At 44.0% G+C, this 18,073-nt stretch overlaps 1 protein-coding gene across 1 annotated transcript in view; it reads left to right on the top strand.

The window, feature by feature from the left end:
- Positions 1-391: 391 nt before the first annotated feature.
- TYR (tyrosinase) overlaps positions 392-18,073 on the top strand; it is a 40,066-nt gene continuing 22,384 nt past the window's right edge. Inside the window, exons 1-3 of the mRNA XM_040422640.1 lie at positions 392-1,285; positions 14,137-14,353; positions 16,104-16,251. Coding sequence (XP_040278574.1) covers positions 455-1,285; positions 14,137-14,353; positions 16,104-16,251 — 1,196 coding nt within the window. The 5' untranslated portion in view covers positions 392-454. The remainder of the gene's footprint in view (positions 1,286-14,136; positions 14,354-16,103; positions 16,252-18,073) is intronic.

Genomic DNA, 18,073 nt, shown 5'->3' with positions numbered 1-18,073 from the left:
ATTATCATTTTATAACATGAAATCCGGACAGCGGTTTTATGAATGGAGCCCTGATCCGGGATCACACGCCGCCCGCGCTCTATTCAATCCATTAGTTCCACTTTTCATGATCTAATTTGCCTGTGACTATTTGTTACTGACCTTTTAATGAGAAAAATAAACATCCAATTAACATAAAACATCATCTGAAAAAAGAATGGAAAAGTAGATGATACATTTTACAATTTTTTGGTGTTGGGAAAGAAAATCTCACATTCCAGTGTCTATCAGTTCACATGAGTAGTACTAATGAGGGGAGGGATTCAAAATTTTCTTCACTGGGAGTGAGAGTCAAACATGATATAAGCCTCAACACGTGATTAGGTCAATTAATAAGTGAGGAGAACAGAGAGGAACTTCCTGCCCTGGTCTGTTGTGGAGGGCTGAGGAGGTTGTGAAGTGCAGGGCCATCAGGATGAGAGGTAGTATCATGATATTTGCAGCTGCCGTCCTCCTCTTAGTATTGCCCTCGGCCCATGGACAATTTCCTAGGGCATGTAGCTCAGCGGAGGTCCTTTTAAGTAAAGAGTGCTGCCCAGCTTGGGCTGGAGATGGTTCTCCTTGCGGAGAAGCTTCTGGGAGAGGAACATGTCAAGACGTTGTCCTGTCTAACTCTTCCATAGGTCCTCAGTTTCCCTTCAGTGGCGTTGATGATAGGGAAAACTGGCCTATTGTCTTCTACAACAGGACCTGCCAATGCCAGGGCAACTTCATGGGCTACAACTGTGGGGACTGCAAATTTGGTTTCACCAGCCCCAACTGTACAGTGAGAAAAAGGATGATCAGGAAAGAAATTTTCAGGATGACTTCAGCGGAGAAGGACAAGTTCATTGCCTACCTCAATTTGGCCAAACGCACCATCAGCCCAGACTATGTCATAGCCACTGGGACCTACGAACAGATGAACAATGGCTCCAACCCACTTTTTGCAGACATCAATGTCTACGACCTGTTTGTGTGGCTTCACTACTACTCCTCCAGGGATGCGTTCCTTGAAGGTGGACTTGTTTGGTCAAATATTGATTTTGCCCATGAAGCCCCTGGCTTTCTGCCCTGGCACAGGTTTTTCTTGCTCCAATGGGAGCATGAACTTCAGAAGGTGACAGGTGACGAGAACTTCACCATTCCTTTCTGGGACTGGAGAGATGCCAAACAGTGTGATGTCTGTACTGATGAATTTTTTGGGGGGATCCACCCAACGAGCACCGTCCTCCTGAGCCCAGCTTCTTTCTTCTCCTCTTGGCAGGTAAGCTCAGATGTATGGTATATTACCGCTTTTTATTTTTTATTTTTTATTTTTTTTAGGGTCTGTTCACATGTAATGGGTAGGCTGCAGATTTGTGTGCAAAAAAAAAAATTCAAAACTTGTACTTTTATAATGGAGGGGTTAAACCGGCGGCAAAATCTGTGACTGATCCGTATGAAACTGATGAGGATTTTGACCTGAATATTCAGCAAAGCTGGATTTCTTTTTATTTTTTTACTGCAAATAAGTTCACTGCGGCTGTAACCTAAGGGCAAGTTCACACACAGTTTTTTTTTGGAGGAGGTTTTGAGGCAGGTTTTTCAACCAAAGCCAGAAGTGGATTCCAAAGGAGTCAGAAATAAAGGAAAAACTTCTACTTCTCCTTCCTGCTGGTTTCACTTCTGGCTTCAGCTGAAAAACCTGCCTTAATACCTCCTCCAAAAAAACTGTGTGAACCTATCCTTAGAGTTTTAGCTTTTAAAGGGGTTTTACAGTCAAACAATCCTACCCGATCCGGCGTGGAGAGATGAAACTTCACGCTAGGCTGTCGGGTTGCTAAGGCAACAATCCAGTGTTTATCATGCATGAGTCCCGTTAACTAGTATAAGACCCATGTATGATGGTCACTGGGCGTCGGACGATTGACTTGGTGTCACTCCGCACATCTAAAGATTTCTTTATCCGTATGTCTGTGGAACTAGAAGACTAGAACAGACCTGGGTCTTGTAGGTTCACATCGGGCTTCATGCACATTGAGCTGTAATTACTGTTCGCAGCTGCAACGGTGACGGCGAGAAGGTGAACAGTGAAGAGAACGCAGCGCTGGCAGGGAGTATCGGGAGTCGGACCCTGGCAGAGCTGATATTGATGACCTAGCCTGAGGACAGGTCATCAATATCTGAAACCGGACAATCCCTTTAAGGGCGTAGTGTCTTGTAAGCTGCAGCTTCTATAAACCTGGTTTAACCATGGGCTACACATGTCCCGATACAGCAAACCCGCGCAGTGTAGAAAATTTGTGTAAATTATCTGAAACGTATTTTACAGCTGTCATTTAGCGTTAAATAAAATTGGCGCAAAATCAGACCGGTCGCACAAGACATGCATTGCAGTCTATTCTGGCAAAGTCGTGCGCAATTTGCAACCAGCGCTGGTGTCAGGTTTTGTTTTTATTTTTGGCACTTTTTTGGTTTTTGGTGCACTTCTTCTATTGTTGCCATATTTTTACATTTTTTTTTTTTGTTTTTTTTCTGGGAGGGGGGGGGCTACATGGCGACCTGTCGCAGAAAAGTCACAAAGGGGTATGGCTAGATGTGTTGCCCAACGCGAATGTCGTGTGACGTTTCATGTAATGTATTTCAATGCGACATTCACAAAAACGGGTGTTGATTAAATTAGGCCTGGCCTATAAGTTCTGCCTGGAGGGTTCCTTTAAGTCAGCCGCACACGGCGGATTTATGAATTTGTCTGAATGGTTGCTGTGGACAACAAAGCCTATCAGAGAGCAGCTTTCGTTTTCCAATAGAATAAGAAATGAAAGCTGCACTCTGGTTGCCTCTTGGCAGTAGAGGCCTGTGTTTTTTTTTTTTTTTGTTAGACCATATCCTAAATTTCCTTTGGCCAAGTTCACAGCCAAAAGTTATGTCTTATGTCGCCGCTGATGTGAGCGTTCATTCAGAGAAGGTTGTGCTTTGTTTCCTAGCGATGGGAAATTATAATTTCTCGTCAGTCGTGTTCTATATTCATTTGGGGAGATTTATCAAAACGGTCTTAGTTGCCCGTAGCAACCAATCAGATGCCACCTTTCATTTACCATAGGAGCTCTGAAAAATGAAAGGTGGAATCTGACTGGTTGCTAGGGGCAACTAAACCAGTTTTGATAAATCTCCCCCATTTTCTCACTAACCAAACATTCTACCGTAATGTCATTTAACCCCATGGTAAACGAGATGCTGTGCCCCCAATTAGAGCTACAGGAGTCATAATATCACTAGTAGAGATGATAAAATTTGGGTAGAAGGTGTCTTTCGTCCCACGTTTTAGGCTAGGGATACACGACTACCTTTTGTTGCGCGACATTTTGCCGCACGACAATTTTTATAATGATAGTCTATGGTGTCTCGTTGCGACTGACACGACAGTATCAAAAAATCCATCCGAGATGCAGTGCAACACCATAGACTATCATTATACAAATTGTTGTGCGACATCAATGTCGTGTGACACATCTTGCCCGTGTAGTTGTGCCCTATGTCGTCGTGTAGCCCTAGCCTTAGTCCCGTTTTATCAGTTTAGTCTGCATCTCTTAGCAGTTGTAAACTGGTGTAAAGTAAAACTGGCTTAGTTGCCCATAGCAACCAATCAGATTACACCTTTTCATTTTCCAAAGGAGCCGTAAAAAATGAAAGGTGGAATCAGATTGGTTGCTATGGGCAACTAGGCCAGTTCTACTTCACACCAGTTTAACCACCTCCCGACCGCCTAACGCAGGATTGCATCCTGCGGGCGGCCGAGTTATTCCTCCTGGACGCATCGGCGCGTCCTCTCGCGAGATTTCCTGTGAACACACGCACACAGGCGCGCGCGTTCACAGGATCAGGAGGTAAACGAGTGGATCTACAGCCTGCCAGCGGCGATCATTCGCTGGCAGGCTGTAGATGCGATTTTTATTTTTAACCCCAAAAAGGTATATTAGACGCTGTTTTGATAACAGCGTCTGATATACCTGCTACCTGGTCCTCTGGTGGTCCCCTTTGTTTGGATCGACCACCAGAGGACACAGGCAGCTATGTAAGTAGCACCAAACACCACTACACTACACCCCCCCCCACCCCCCTGTCACTTATTAACCCCTGATCACCCCCCCTGTCATTGATCACCCCCCCCTGTAAGGCTCCATTCAGACGTCCGTATGTGTTTTGCAAAACACGGACACCGCAGATCCGCAAAACACTGACACCGGCAATGTGCTTTACGCATTTTGCGGATCCGCACATTGCCAGAACTATATCGAAAATGACTTTTCTTGTCCAAGAATAGGGAATGTTCTATAGGCTCTACAAAAAATGCAGTGTTCGCCTGATCAGGCCTGATCTTGTGCACACACTTGCGTTCAGTCCGCCCCACCGCAGTGACAGAAATCTCATTTTTTTCTGATCCCTGCAAAAACACCGTAAAATCGCTGCGGCGCTAGAAAGATCACTTTTGAGGGGCATGGCGCGTTCATAGATTTTTATTTTTATTTTTTTTGGCACAAGTTAGCGGAAATTTTTATTTTATTTTTTTCTTACAGCCTAGGTGCGCAAAGGGGCCCAGTACTTTTAGGATTTCACAGGGCATTTTTTACGCATTTGGATTCCAAACTACTTCTCACGCTTTAGGGCCCCGAAAATATCAGGGCAGTATAAATACCCCACAAGTGACTCCATTTTGGAAAGAAGACAACCCAAGGTATTCCGTGAGAGGCATGGCGAGTTCCTAGAATATTTTTTTTTTTGCCACAAGTTAGCGGAAAATGATTTTTTTTTTTTTTTTTTTCTCTTACAAAGTCTCATTCCACTAACTTGTGACAAAAAATAAAATTTCACATGAACTCACCATACCCCTCACGGAATCCAAAAGCGTAAAATTTTTTAGACATTTATATTCCAGACTTTAGGGCGCCTAAAATGCCAGGGCAGTATAAATACCCCACATGTGACCCCATTTTGGAAAGACACCCCAAGGTATTTCGTGATGGGCATAGTGAGTTCATGTAAAATTTTATTTTTTGTCACAAGTTAGTGGAATGAGACTTTGCAAGAGAAAAAAATATATAAAAAATCATTTTCCGCTAACTTGTGGCAAAAAAAAAATATTCTAGGAACTCGCCATGCCCCTCACGGAATACCTTGGGTTGTCTTCTTTCCAAAATGGGGTCACTTGTGGGGTATTTATACTGCCCTGGTATTTTCGGGGCCCTAAAGCGTGAGAAGTAGTTTGGAATCCAAATGCGTAAAAAATGCCCTGTGAAATCCTAAAAGTACTCATTGGAATTTGGGCCCCTTTGCGCACCTAGGCTGCAAAAAAGTGTCACACATGTGGTATCGCCGTACTCAGGAGAAGTAGGGCAATGTGTTTTGGGGTGTCTTTTTACATATACCCATGCTGGGTGACAGAAATATCTCTGTAAAATGACAACTTTGTATAAAAAAAAAATGAAAAGTTGTCTTTTTAGAGATTTATCTCACCCAGCATGGGTATATGTAAAAAGACACCCCAAAACGCATTGCCCTACTTCTCCTGAGTACGGCGATGCCACATGTGTGACACTTTTTTGCAGCCTAGGTGCGCAAAGGGGCCAAAATTCCAATGAGTACTTTTAGGATTTCACAGGGCATTTTTTACGCATTTGGATTCCAAACTACTTCTCACGCTTTAGGGCCCCGAAAATACCAGGGCCAGGGCCGGATTAACGTAGGGGCTGATGGAGCTGCAGCTCCAGGCCCCTACCATAAAATAGGCCCATCCCCAGCCAAAAGGCCGTCGGGAGGGTTAAAAGTCCTCTGTTGTACACAGCGTCACATAGCACACAGACAATGCAGAGACGCTCACCTCACGCTGGCAGCAGGGAGCCTGAGGGAGGGACTCCGGAGGAGCATAATATGATCCTAGAGTGGAAGCTGCTTCTGCCAGCCCCTCCCCTCCCCGCCCACCAACCAATCAGAGCTGAGGCAAGGCAAGCACTGGCAGGTCTGAGTAGTACAGGGAGTCTTCACATGTCCTGTAAGGGAACTGCACAGTGTAAAGTGTAGTTCCCAGGTTAGAACAGTGCATCTGCCAGGACCTGTGATGACATCATCTTCAGCATCACAGGTCCTGCAGAATCTAGCAAAGGAACAGCACCAAAAATGCTGTAGTTCCTAGGTTTGAAAGGTACATCTGCCAGGACCTGTGATGACATCATCACAGGTCCTTCAACCCCTAACAGCAAGTATTAGAAGTTCACAATCAGCTCTGCAGTGATCCATACAGACTGGAATGGAGAGGTAAGAGGAGGTCCTCCACTTCTCATCATTTACCCCCCCTCCATGCCCTGTTTTTACTGATTGCTCACTCATGTATAATACTTCAGACAGGTACAGTGACCACTACCTCATGTACTTCACACACACAGTGACTATAATGCATAACTGACCACATATTTCTATAAACACTGCACCTACAGTATTATACCTTGTATGCCTCACATCTATATATATATATATATATATATATATATACACACACTGCATATATTAAACAGTATTATAGATGCAATATGTACAGATATATAATATATATTGCTGTGTACTGATATGTTAGGTACAAGGTATAATATATGCAGTGTGTATAGATATATTGTATATACAGCAGTGTACTGATATATTAGGTACGAGGTATAATATATGCAGTGTGTATAGATATATTGTATATACAGCAGTGTACTGATATGTTAGGTACGAGGTATAATAGATGGTGTGTACAGGTATATTGTATATACAGTATTGGATTGATATGTGAGGTACGAGCTGTAATTTATACCTCATATATCAGTACAAGGCTGTATATACTATATACCTGAACACACTGCATATATTATACCACGTTCCGCACATATCAGTACACTGCTGTATACACTATACATCTGTACACACTATCTATTATGCCTCTTTTCTGTGCCAGGCCTGTTTTGTAATCCCAATCCGGCCCTGATGGCATAAATTATAAAACAGCAGCGAACATAGTTCATGGAACAAAGAGAGAGGCCTGGAATGGGTAGTGGGAGGGGCTATAAAAGGGGAATGGGGGCCCAATTTAGATTCTTGCTATGGGGCCCAGTGATTTCTATGTAAGCCTTTGACAGGAGCAGAGAGATAAGAGAAGTGACAGATGACACAGAGTTTAGATTACAGGTTGAATTAACCCTTTAGGATCAAATTGGCTTCTCAGGAGATATATATGTTAAAGGCATCTCATTCAGTAGCTATATAACTAAGGGTGGGTTCACATCTCCTTTATGGATTCCATTAAGTGGGGACTGTGGGGACTATTTTATTATCAGCCAGTGACTGTGTTACTGTAATACTGTTATCAGTTCAGCACATAGTTTTCCCTGTGCAGCATTCACATTTCACTTCACTTGGTTCGTTGTACTACTGTCAGTGTCAGACTGTTGTCACTGTGGGTAACAATGCACAACAGACAACAATGCACACCACAGTGACAGCTCCTGAGTCCTCCTGTCCGGCGTCAGCCTCAGCTTCCCTTCACTATCACTATAATCAATCACTCTTCCTGATCCGGACTCACTCATTAGAGAGCTGAAGAGCCGACTGAGTCAGCAGCAGCAAGTGAATCGAATGGATAGCATCTGCGCATGCGCACCAGCACCTAGAGTCTTCGGTTCACTTGCGAGTCAGCTCAGCAGTCAGTGACTCAGCAAGTGAACCGAAGATCCGATTCATGAACTGATTCATCTGAATGAGCTGATTCAAATGAACCGATTCATCTGAAAGATCCGAACTTCCTATCACTACTGAGGTCATATCCGGCGGGCCGCGGCATTACAGGAACAGCACCAGCTACTCTGACGTCCTGCCGCCAGATATACGTCACAGGATATCCGGCGGCAGGACGTCAGAGCAGCTGGTGCGGTTCCTGTAATGCCGGCCCGCCGGATATGACCTCAGTGCGCCTGCGGTTATCCCTCCTGCACGCTGCGCTGTGTACAACCTACTCAGCAGTTTCGACCAGCACATGGCCCACAGCGCTCAGCCACACCAGCCCGTGAGACAGCAGGAGCTTCTGGAGCAGGGCAGGTATCAGATAAACTCATCCAGTTGGAAGGGAGGGCAATCATAGTGCTGTTATGATTTATGGACACAGCTCTCAGCATGCTTAGCCAGCCTTCTATCTGGCTTTGCATCTTGAGAGTCACAGTCCACAGGCTGTTTCTGAGCCTGTGGACTGTGACTCTCAAGAAGCACAGCCAGATAGAAGGCTGGCTAAGCATGCTGAGAGCTGTGTCCATAAATCATAACAGCACTATGAAAATTACTGACTGGCTAAGCATGCTGAGAGCTCAGTCTCTATAACATAACACATTAAAGAAATTACTGTTTCTAGCTGCTAGTCCACAGTCCACAGCAGCTAGAAACAGTAATTTCTTTAAAGGGATTCTGTCACCAGGTTTTACCCCTGTCAGCTAAAAATATGCTGATGTTCAGGGCGTCTTCACAATTCCTAATGTGGGCTTATAAATGTCATCTGTGGGCTTATTTAGCTAAAAAACAGCTTTTACTAACCTGTCAGTCAAACAAATAAGGTGCCCAAGGGGATGTTAATGGGTGCAAGATGCCCGCCGCACCCACCGCCGTTCGTGCCCAGCGCCGCCTTTCTGGACTTCTGCACCGCCTCCTAATCCTCTGTGCCGCCTCTCGCTCTCCCTCCCTCCCCCCTCCTTCTGCTGTAAGATCTCGCGCTTGCGCACAGGGCTCTGCCTGATGCGCCCGTGCAGACTTCTCCATTTGGCTTCTTACAGCGAAGTGCGCATGCGCCGGCACTTCGCTCAACCCCTGTATGCGCGAGATCTTACAGCAGAAGGAGGGGGGAGGGAGGGAGAGCGAGAGGCGGCACAGAGGATTAGGAGGCGGCGCAGAAGTCCGGAAAGGCGGCGCTGGGCACGAACGGCGGCGGGTGCGGCCGGCACCTTGCATTCATTAACATCCCCTTGGGCACCTTATTTGTTTGACTGACAGGTTAGTAAAAGCTGTTTTTTAGCTAAATAAGCCCACAGATGACATTTATAAGCCCACATTAGGAATCGTGCAGACGCCCTGAACATCAGCATATTTTTAGCTGACAGGGGTGAAACCTGGTGACAGAATCCCTTTAATGTGTTATGTTATTTAGACACAGCTCTCAGCATGCTTAGCCAGCCTTCTATCTGACTGGCTAAGCATGCTGAGTGCTGTGTCCATAAATCATAACACAGCTCTATGAAAATTACTGTTTCTAGCTGCTGTTGTCCACAGTCCACAGCAGCTAGAAAACAGTAATCTTCATAGCCATGTTAAATGATCACTATAGTGTCAGGAAAACAAAGTGGTTTTCCTGACACTATAGTGCCCTGAGGGTGCCCCCACCCTCAGGGTCCCCCTCCCGTGGTCCCCCTCCATGTTGCCAAGATAGACGCCAAATGAAGGGGTAGTTGCAGGAACAAAATACTTTAATGGTATCGATAAAATATATATGTAATTAAGACACTGAGTGCAGTTCCATAAAAAGGCCCAGCAAAATCCTCAGCACCAGGCCCATGATGCTCTTAATCCGGCCCTGACCAGGGCAGTATAAATACCCCATTTTGGAAAGAAGACACCCCAAGGTATTCCATGAGGGGTATGGTGAGTTCATGTAAAATTTAATTTTTTGTCACAAGTTAGTGGAATATGAGACTTTGTAAGAAAAAATAAATCATTTTCCGCTAACTTGTGACAAAAAATAAAAACTTCCATGAACTCACTATGCCTATCAGCGAATACCTTAGGGTGTCTACTTTCCGAAATGGGTTTCATTTGTGGGGTGTTTCTACTGTCTGGGCATTGTAGAACCTCAAGAAACATGACAGGTGCTCAGAAAGTCAGAGCTGCTTCAAAATGCGGAAATTCACATTTTTGTACCATAGTTTGTAAACGCTATAACTTTTGCGCAAACCAATAAATATACACTTATTGCATTTTTTTTTATCAAATACATGTAGAACAATACATTTTGAGAATTTATATAGAAATGTAGTTTTGTTTAAAAAATATTCAACAGAAAGTGAAAAATGACTTTTTTTGCAAAAATTTCGATTAATAACAAAAAAAGTAAAAATGTCAGCAGCAATGAAATACCACCAAATGAAAGCTCTATTAGTGAGAAGAAAAGGAGGTAAAATTCATTTGGGTGGTAAGTTGCATGACCGAGCAATAAACCGTGAAAGTAGTGTAGTGCAGAAGTGTAAAAAGTGGCCTGGTCATTAAGGGTGTTTAAGCACTGGGGGCTGAGGTGGTTAATAAATGACCCGCACCACTCTTGTGCATAGCTGTGTCTGGTATTGGAGCTCGACTCCATTTAAAGGAATAGATTACCTACTTTTATAAAACCAGGGGTGGTACCATCTGGTATATAGATAAGATGAGCCATAAATGTCTGATGGTTGACGGTCTCACATGTGGGACCTGCTCCTATCTCAAGAACATGGTGAGCACGTCCGTTCACTGCTAATGGACTTCACAAAATAGCCAAGCACAGGATCACTCGGCTATTTTCACAAGTCCCATAGCTGTAGAGTGACCACTTTCATATCCCCCCAAAAGGAGGACACCATAACCGGACAGTGGATGATGATACAACACTCATAATGGAAACCATAAACGGCATCAGTGGATGTTACAGGGAGGAGGTATCCCAGGTGAGGACTACAACTCCCAGCATGTCCATACCGTTATCAGAGGAGAATTCAGAGTGGGAGAATAAGAGGAGAGGACTACAACTTCCAAGGTTCCTCAGGCTCACTACTTCTCCACTGCTGAACTCCACCCCTGCCTAAACTGATCACCGGTCCTAACCACTTCTCGTCTCCACTGCTGAGCTCTAGCCCCACCTCACTAATCACAGGATGATGTCATCACAGGTCCTTCATCTTGTGCAATGTGGCAGATTGAGATCTGAACCTATTGGACATTTATGGCATATCCTTGCAGAAAAAGCAAGTTTCTATAGTAGAGGTGGATCCCAGGGAACGCTGTCTCCCTGTCCGTAGTCCTGTTCCATGATGTCTCTGCAGTCTTCATTCTGGTTGCTCAACGTTATTCCCTTTTCACACAGCAAGTGTCGCCACCTCTGAAGGTCTATTACCGATGCAGGGATTATCTATTTACAGTATATAGCGGGTCTTATCATTTGTGCTAACTGCTACAGCAGATCAAGATTTTGTATATAACTTTTAATGGCGTAGTATTGCCGAAATAAAATAAAATGCTAAAAGAAATAAATATATAGATTTACAATGAATATTATTAAACTGGTGTAAAGTCAAACTGGCTTAGTTGCCCATAGCAACCAATCAGATTCCACCTTTCATTTTCCAAAGGAGCCGTCCAAAATTAAAGGTGGAATCTGATTGGTTGCTATGGGCAACTAAGCCAGTTCTATTGTACACCAGTTTGATAAATGACCCCATAAGTGTAAATAAAAAAACTGCTTTCTGATGGAGCGATCCCCTTTGAATAATCCACAGAATTTCTTGCCCACAGCGACCAATCATAGTGCAGCTTTCATTTTCTAGAGGAGAATATAAAATGGAAGCAGTGCTCTGATTTGACGATGTGATCAATAAAGACAGTTTTTCTCTTACACAGTTTCCTAAATCTCCGAAATCAAATCCAAAAGAAAAATGGCGATGTCTGCCTCTAATTTGATCTTTCTATGATAGCAATCCATGCTGCAACTGACCAGACATGCTTTGTGTGTTAGTGATGGCACGTTATAATCCGTCACTGTGTTTTCTATATTCGGTGCGTCTCGGCTGACCGAACCTTATGCCGGCCCGCGTTGTTTAAGGGGTATTCCGATTGGTTGAAGCTGTCCACGGTTCCGGAGATGGCCGAGTACAGCTCTTTGCGGTCTCCGGAATTCCCATAGAAATGCATGTAGTGGCTGCACACATGTGCAACCTGCCGCTCTGTTCATTTCGGGGGGCTGCAGAGGGTACAGGGGCCCTGTTCTCATTGATCGGTGGGGGTCCCAGCGGTAGGACCGCCAACGATCTAATAGTTATCCCCTATACTGTGGATAGGGGATAACTTCAACCAACAGAATACCCCTTTAATGTAAAGTAAATAAGATACTGTGCCCCCGATTAGTGGTAAAGGAGTCCGTATACTTCTAGGAGCGAAGAAAGGCAGGCTTATGGACCCATTCTGTCCGTTTAGTTTGTGTCTTTTAGGCCTCGTTCACATTTCTTTTTTTCACTAACGTGTGGTTTCAACATTTTCTGCAGACGGCGCGCACACACCCATTGTTTTTAATGTGCTTGTTCACAAACTTTTTTTTTTTTTTTAAACTGACCATAACAGCCCAAATTTGCAGGGACTGCCTCTGAAAATGAGACTGTCCCTGCGAATTCAGGACTGTTGGAAACTATAAAACTCTATTACTAGTGGTGTCCAAAACGGCATATAAGGGGGCAGCACCATGCGGAATGGTTTTGGTTCAGCAAATGACATTACTCTTCTCACACAGAGGTACAGCATGCTTAATGGTTACTATTAGAGATGAGCGAATTTCCTCTTATGAAATTTGTTCACACTTCGTTTGTTGGTTAAAGGTGAATTTGCGTTATGGATTCCGTTACCACGGATTATAACGCAATTCTATGACGGAATGCCTATAGAGGCATTCCGTTATTCATTTTGTCATAATAGAAGTCTATGGGCTTCAAAATGGATCTGTCCCGATTTCTGTTATGCAGGGGAGGGCTCCTGCATAACTGAAACGGGACGGATCCGTTTTGCAGCCCATAGACTTCTATTATGACGGAATGCCTCTAAAGGCATTCCATTATGCATTCCGTCATAGAATTGCGTTATGGTCCGTGGTAACGGACTCCATAACGCAATTCCCCTTTAAACAACAAACGAAGTGTGAACAAATTTCTAAATATGAAATTTGTTTATTTCTAGTTAGTTACAATCACATTAAGTGGTTTATTATGCTTGGCTGTTGTGGCTCATGCTTGGTAGGTTAAAGGGGTTGTGCAGGCAGCTTTATATTGATGACCTATTATCAGGATAGGTCATCAATATCTAATTGGCAGGGTTCTGACACCCGGCATCAGCATCGATCACTTGTTTGAAGAGGAGACGGCGCTCCATGTGAGTGCTACTTCCTTTTCATTACGCTGTCCGTCATCTCGAAAGTCTCAGAAGTGCAGCGTAATCACAAATACTCGCTCAGTTCACTTGAATGGAACGAGTACCTGTAATTACAGTATGCCGCCACTACAGAGGAAATGACAGGCAGTGTAATATATATATGTATGTCGTCCAAGCCTTTTGAATAGGGACACAATCTTTTTAGGAGGGAAATGTGCGAGTACACTTGAACTTACATAGTACATAAGGCCGAAAAAAGACATTTGTCCATCCAGTTCGGCCTGTCATCCTGCAACTTGGCACATAAATTGCTTTTGTCAGCCCCTTTCCTTAGAAACTGCTCCATGCCTCTTGCCTAGTTTTCCGCCTTCCATGTGGCTTCAGCCACACGCTGCCTTACTTCCCTCTAGCAGCCCTTTACAAAACCTTCTGCTGGACTGTTGTATTACAGAGCCATCTAGTGGTGGAAGTTAATATTGCGAGCATGTATTTAATCCATTGGGTAACTTGCATACAAAACTGGTGAAGACAGTTACATAAGTGCACATTTATGTTGGTAAGGGATAATAAGATTTAACTCCTTTACATTGCAACGTGGTCTGCTGTATGTTCTTGTCCTACACTAGTTCACTCTTGGTCATTGTGAGTGAAGGTAAGTCCATGAGACTTTGACAACTGCTGTGCTCCTGCTGTGAGTTATAACCCTATATATTGGATGTGCTTGGCTTGGCCATGTGTATGTTTTATTTCAATGGCAGGAGGGAAATAAGTTGCTAGTAGACACCCCTGGCATTTGCTTATTTCCTGTGACATGTGCCGACCCTTCTTTCTCCCTCCACGTGCCATCAGAAGATAGGGGGGCCCCATATACTGTACATTACATTGAAGTTAGATATTTTTCTGTGTTCTCAGGTTGTGTGCAGTCAGCCAGAAGAATACAATCGCCTAAGAATCTTGTGCAATGGCACAAATGAAGGTCCCTTACAGAGAAGTCCTGGACGCCATGACAGAAACCGGACTCCTAGTTTACCCACCTCAGCTGATGTCGAAGCTTGCTTATCATTAACAGATTATGAAACTGGGCCCATGGACCGCAATGCTAACTTCAGTTTTAGGAACACTTTGGAAGGTAATTTTGTCTTGATATCTCTTGAAAATTTAAAGATCTTAAAGAGTTTCTTTACACACAATTTCATAGTCTAACTAGCAAATTTCTAAATCATTTCATTTAAAAAAATCTGCCTCCATCCACCTGAAAAAAAGATGTAGGTCTTGGCTACTAGGGGTCTCCTTTCCACCTAATTTGCAGTCCCCTGCCTTTTTGTCAGGCAAGATCCGTCCCTGGTAAGTCAGAAGACTGTTCACAAGAAATGGGGACGTGTCCTTTAGCTGAGCTCCTGAACCTGATAGAAGAACTGCTTCTACACAGCTTTTGAAGATAATAGGAGCCTCCTGTGTGTCCATATGTGGTCTTTTCACCTCCTTGTATCTGTTCTGTGAGCTCCAGAGCTAAAAAACAAACCTAGTGAGAAGCAAGGGAAAGAACACCACAGCAGTACAGTGCTGGCAGATTCCATAGAAGGGAGATGTCCCCTGCTTTTGAGTGAAATGCATCTAGCTGTGCAGCTGGAACTAATGTGGCTGAAAGAGACAATAAGGAAGAACAAAAAGACCTGTTCTTCAACAGTTATGTCTGTACAAAGAAAGACAGCCATTATACAAACTTTTTTTTAAACTTGGGCACACTTTACACTGAACATAGACATTAAATATCTACAGGTTTCCTTGTTTAACTTGCATGCATAGCATCAACATATTCTGCAAAGCTTTAAAACCATTCACTCGCTGGGAGTGAAAAGCGGCCAGAGAGCAACTTAACCCCAAGGGAAAGAGAACAGACAACCATCAAGGCCGTGCACTGGATTCGGACAGTAAATTTACTGCTGGTTTATGGCAATAACACTTTACTGCTCGTAGAAAGGGTATATTGCTTCGGCGCCCACCACACTTTGAGACGGTCTGGCCATCTGAATTTCAGCTGGGGAATTACAGAAAGAGTTAATGAGAATGGAATTGCACGCCTGTGGTTATTTGGGAAGGTTGCAAAGTGAACTTAGTTAGGGCTCATGCACACTGGCTAAATTGTGGTCTGCAATGCGCGGTCACCGCTCTTGTGCCCACTGCTTGAATGGGTCCACGATCCGCAGGATTTAGTTCGCACTGCAAAAAAAATAGAACATGTTCTATTTTTTGCAGTGCAGAAGCACTGACCAAAAAAATCCCATAGAAGCACTCCGTAGTGCTTCCGCTCCTCATAGATCCGTATATTGCGGACCCATTCAAGTCCACACGGCCGATGCCTGTATATTGCAGACCCAATGTTTGCGGGCCATAGCATGGTCCGCGCAAGTTTGTGTGCATGCGCCCTTTAAGAATTGGGGAGGATCATACCATCATTGCTACTGTCTATATATGACTATTCGGAGACGCGTACTCTGTAACATACTCTAGAACTGTGTCTATAATGCTATATGAACTACTACTCTGAATATTTATTCCATAAAGGGAGACCTTGTTTAATGTAATAATGTCTCCACTATCCCATTGCTGGCCTCTATCTTTGCCCTCCTGCCCTGCAACCACCTACATAACATCAAGCGCACATCACAAAATGCCAGATGAGCCCCCAAAATAGCCAAGGATGTGCCTCGAGGGGTGAAATGGTACACCCTCAATTCACGACCCCTGGGGTCATTGAGGACAGTCACTGTTAACCACCACCGCTCCTATCAGTGCCTTAACGAGCACTCCCCTCCTCCTGTGGTTCTCTCCATGTTTTTTGCATTTTTTTTTTAATGTGTCTCACTCTTGTTTTCTAGGTTTTGCTAATACTCGGACTGCAATTGCAAACAGCTCACAGAGTAACATGCACAATTCCCTGCACGTCTATCTGAATGGTTCCATGTCCTCAGTTCAGGGATCTGCTAATGACCCTATTTTTGTTCTTCATCACGCGTTTGTCGACAGGTGGGTTTTCAGACGTGCTTCATAAGCATCAGAAATAACTGTTCCAAGAAGCTGATGTACCGGCCCTATCACAATGATGAGCTGAAATGACTCTGTCCTTAAATATTAGGTCAAGCTGTAGGAATTAGTGATTTGAATATGAAAATGCCATTAGGAAACCATTAGAGGTTTGGGATACCTAAGGTCAGCCCTGGCCCTATATCTTGATTTAAGAGGGAGAGGGGAGAGTTATCAATGATTGCTGCTATAACAGTTCACTTCTCACTGACATCCAATCTCAAAGGTGATTATATGCAGACATAAATTTGTAGCCCGGGCTGATATTTTTGAAAAACGAAGACTCATTTAGGTGGCCATTATATGGCCATATTTTAGCCTCAGTACTATGGGTGCAAGTTCTGTTTGAACGGTGGAACTACTAATCTAGAGACTGCAGCATCCTAGGGATATTGGCCAAATTACAGAAACCTAAACATGTTGGTTGGTAGATTAGAGACAAATAAGACAAGCCTCAAACCAGGTCAGGACCACAGGAAAGCCTCCTTTTTTCAACCTAGGACAGCCCAAATTTGCCAGGACGGTCTCTGAAAATTGGGCATAGCCCCTACAAATTCAGGACTGTTGGCAACTAAGATAATAATTTTTGGGACACACACTGGAGCTATAAGAAGCCATGCATAAGGTTCCTGAAGAAATATCAAGTTTCCATCTTTTATTTGGAGACCAACCACAAAAGTAAAAAATCAGTTTAAGCACTCCTGAGGCCAGCTATTTTTAGGGTATGGCCACACATTCAGATTTATTTATTTTTTATGCAGTTTTTGAATGCAAAATCAGGAGCTAATCATAAAAGGAGAGAAAGTGTAAAGGACAGACACAACTCCTTTTTTTGAATTAACTCTTGGTTTTGGCGTCTAAAACTATAGGAAACCTGAACGTATGGCCATAGCCTTACTGTAGGAAGCATTGGTAAAGTGATTACTAAGCAGTGATCAATGGATGTGTAGTAAACAGAATCTGGTCATCCTGTGCTTTGTGGAGGACTTCCCTGGGGAAAGTGGTCTAGAGAAGATAACCTCTTTAAAGGTGTGTGGCAGCAGGTCCAGAGGGGGATAAAAACACGTTGACTTCACCGATTCGCTGCCGGTGTCTACTTCCTGGTCCTGTGTCAACACACAGAAGGTGCCTGCTCAGCCAATCACTGGCTGGATCATCACTGCGGCTACTGATTGGCTGAGTGAGCATTTCCTGTGTATCGCGAGTCTGAGAAACTGTATAAATAGATCTGATTTGTGGGAGTCCTGTAGAGAACTTATTCCCCCCCCCCCCCCCCAACCAATTCCAAGTACAAGATAATGTGTCCTCCATTTGCAGCAAAGAGATGGCCTCATGCCCTATGGTATAATGGCTGGCTGATGCTTTTTTTCAGTATCTCATATAGACCATAATGGAGGATGATTGTGTGTGTGTATTCAAAACAAGGTAAACTGAATAAAATATGTGGCTCTTCGATAAAAACAAAGAACTACAATGTGACACGGGAGCCCTTAGCTCCCATGCACTGCCACTCGATCTCATAGGCCACAGGCAACAAGCAACTGCCTGCGCCGAGTCTCAGGTGGCCCGGTGACGTCATTACACACGGCTGCACCAAGATGCAGGCAGTGCGTTGACTTCAAAGTGACTACCTGAGTCCAGAAGCCAGAAACTATACCCAAGGGAAGTCAGAAGATACTATGTAAGTACTGGGGCCATTATATGTGTGTGTGGGGGCACTTTGTGGGGGGAATTATAACTATAGGGGCACTACAGGGGGCATTAT

The sequence above is a fragment of the Bufo bufo genome, chromosome 3 (assembly GCF_905171765.1).
Source record: "Bufo bufo chromosome 3, aBufBuf1.1, whole genome shotgun sequence".
NCBI lineage: Eukaryota > Metazoa > Chordata > Amphibia > Anura > Bufonidae > Bufo > Bufo bufo.
Note: the sequence above shows the minus strand (reverse complement) of the source record. Positions and strands in the feature narration are given on the sequence as shown.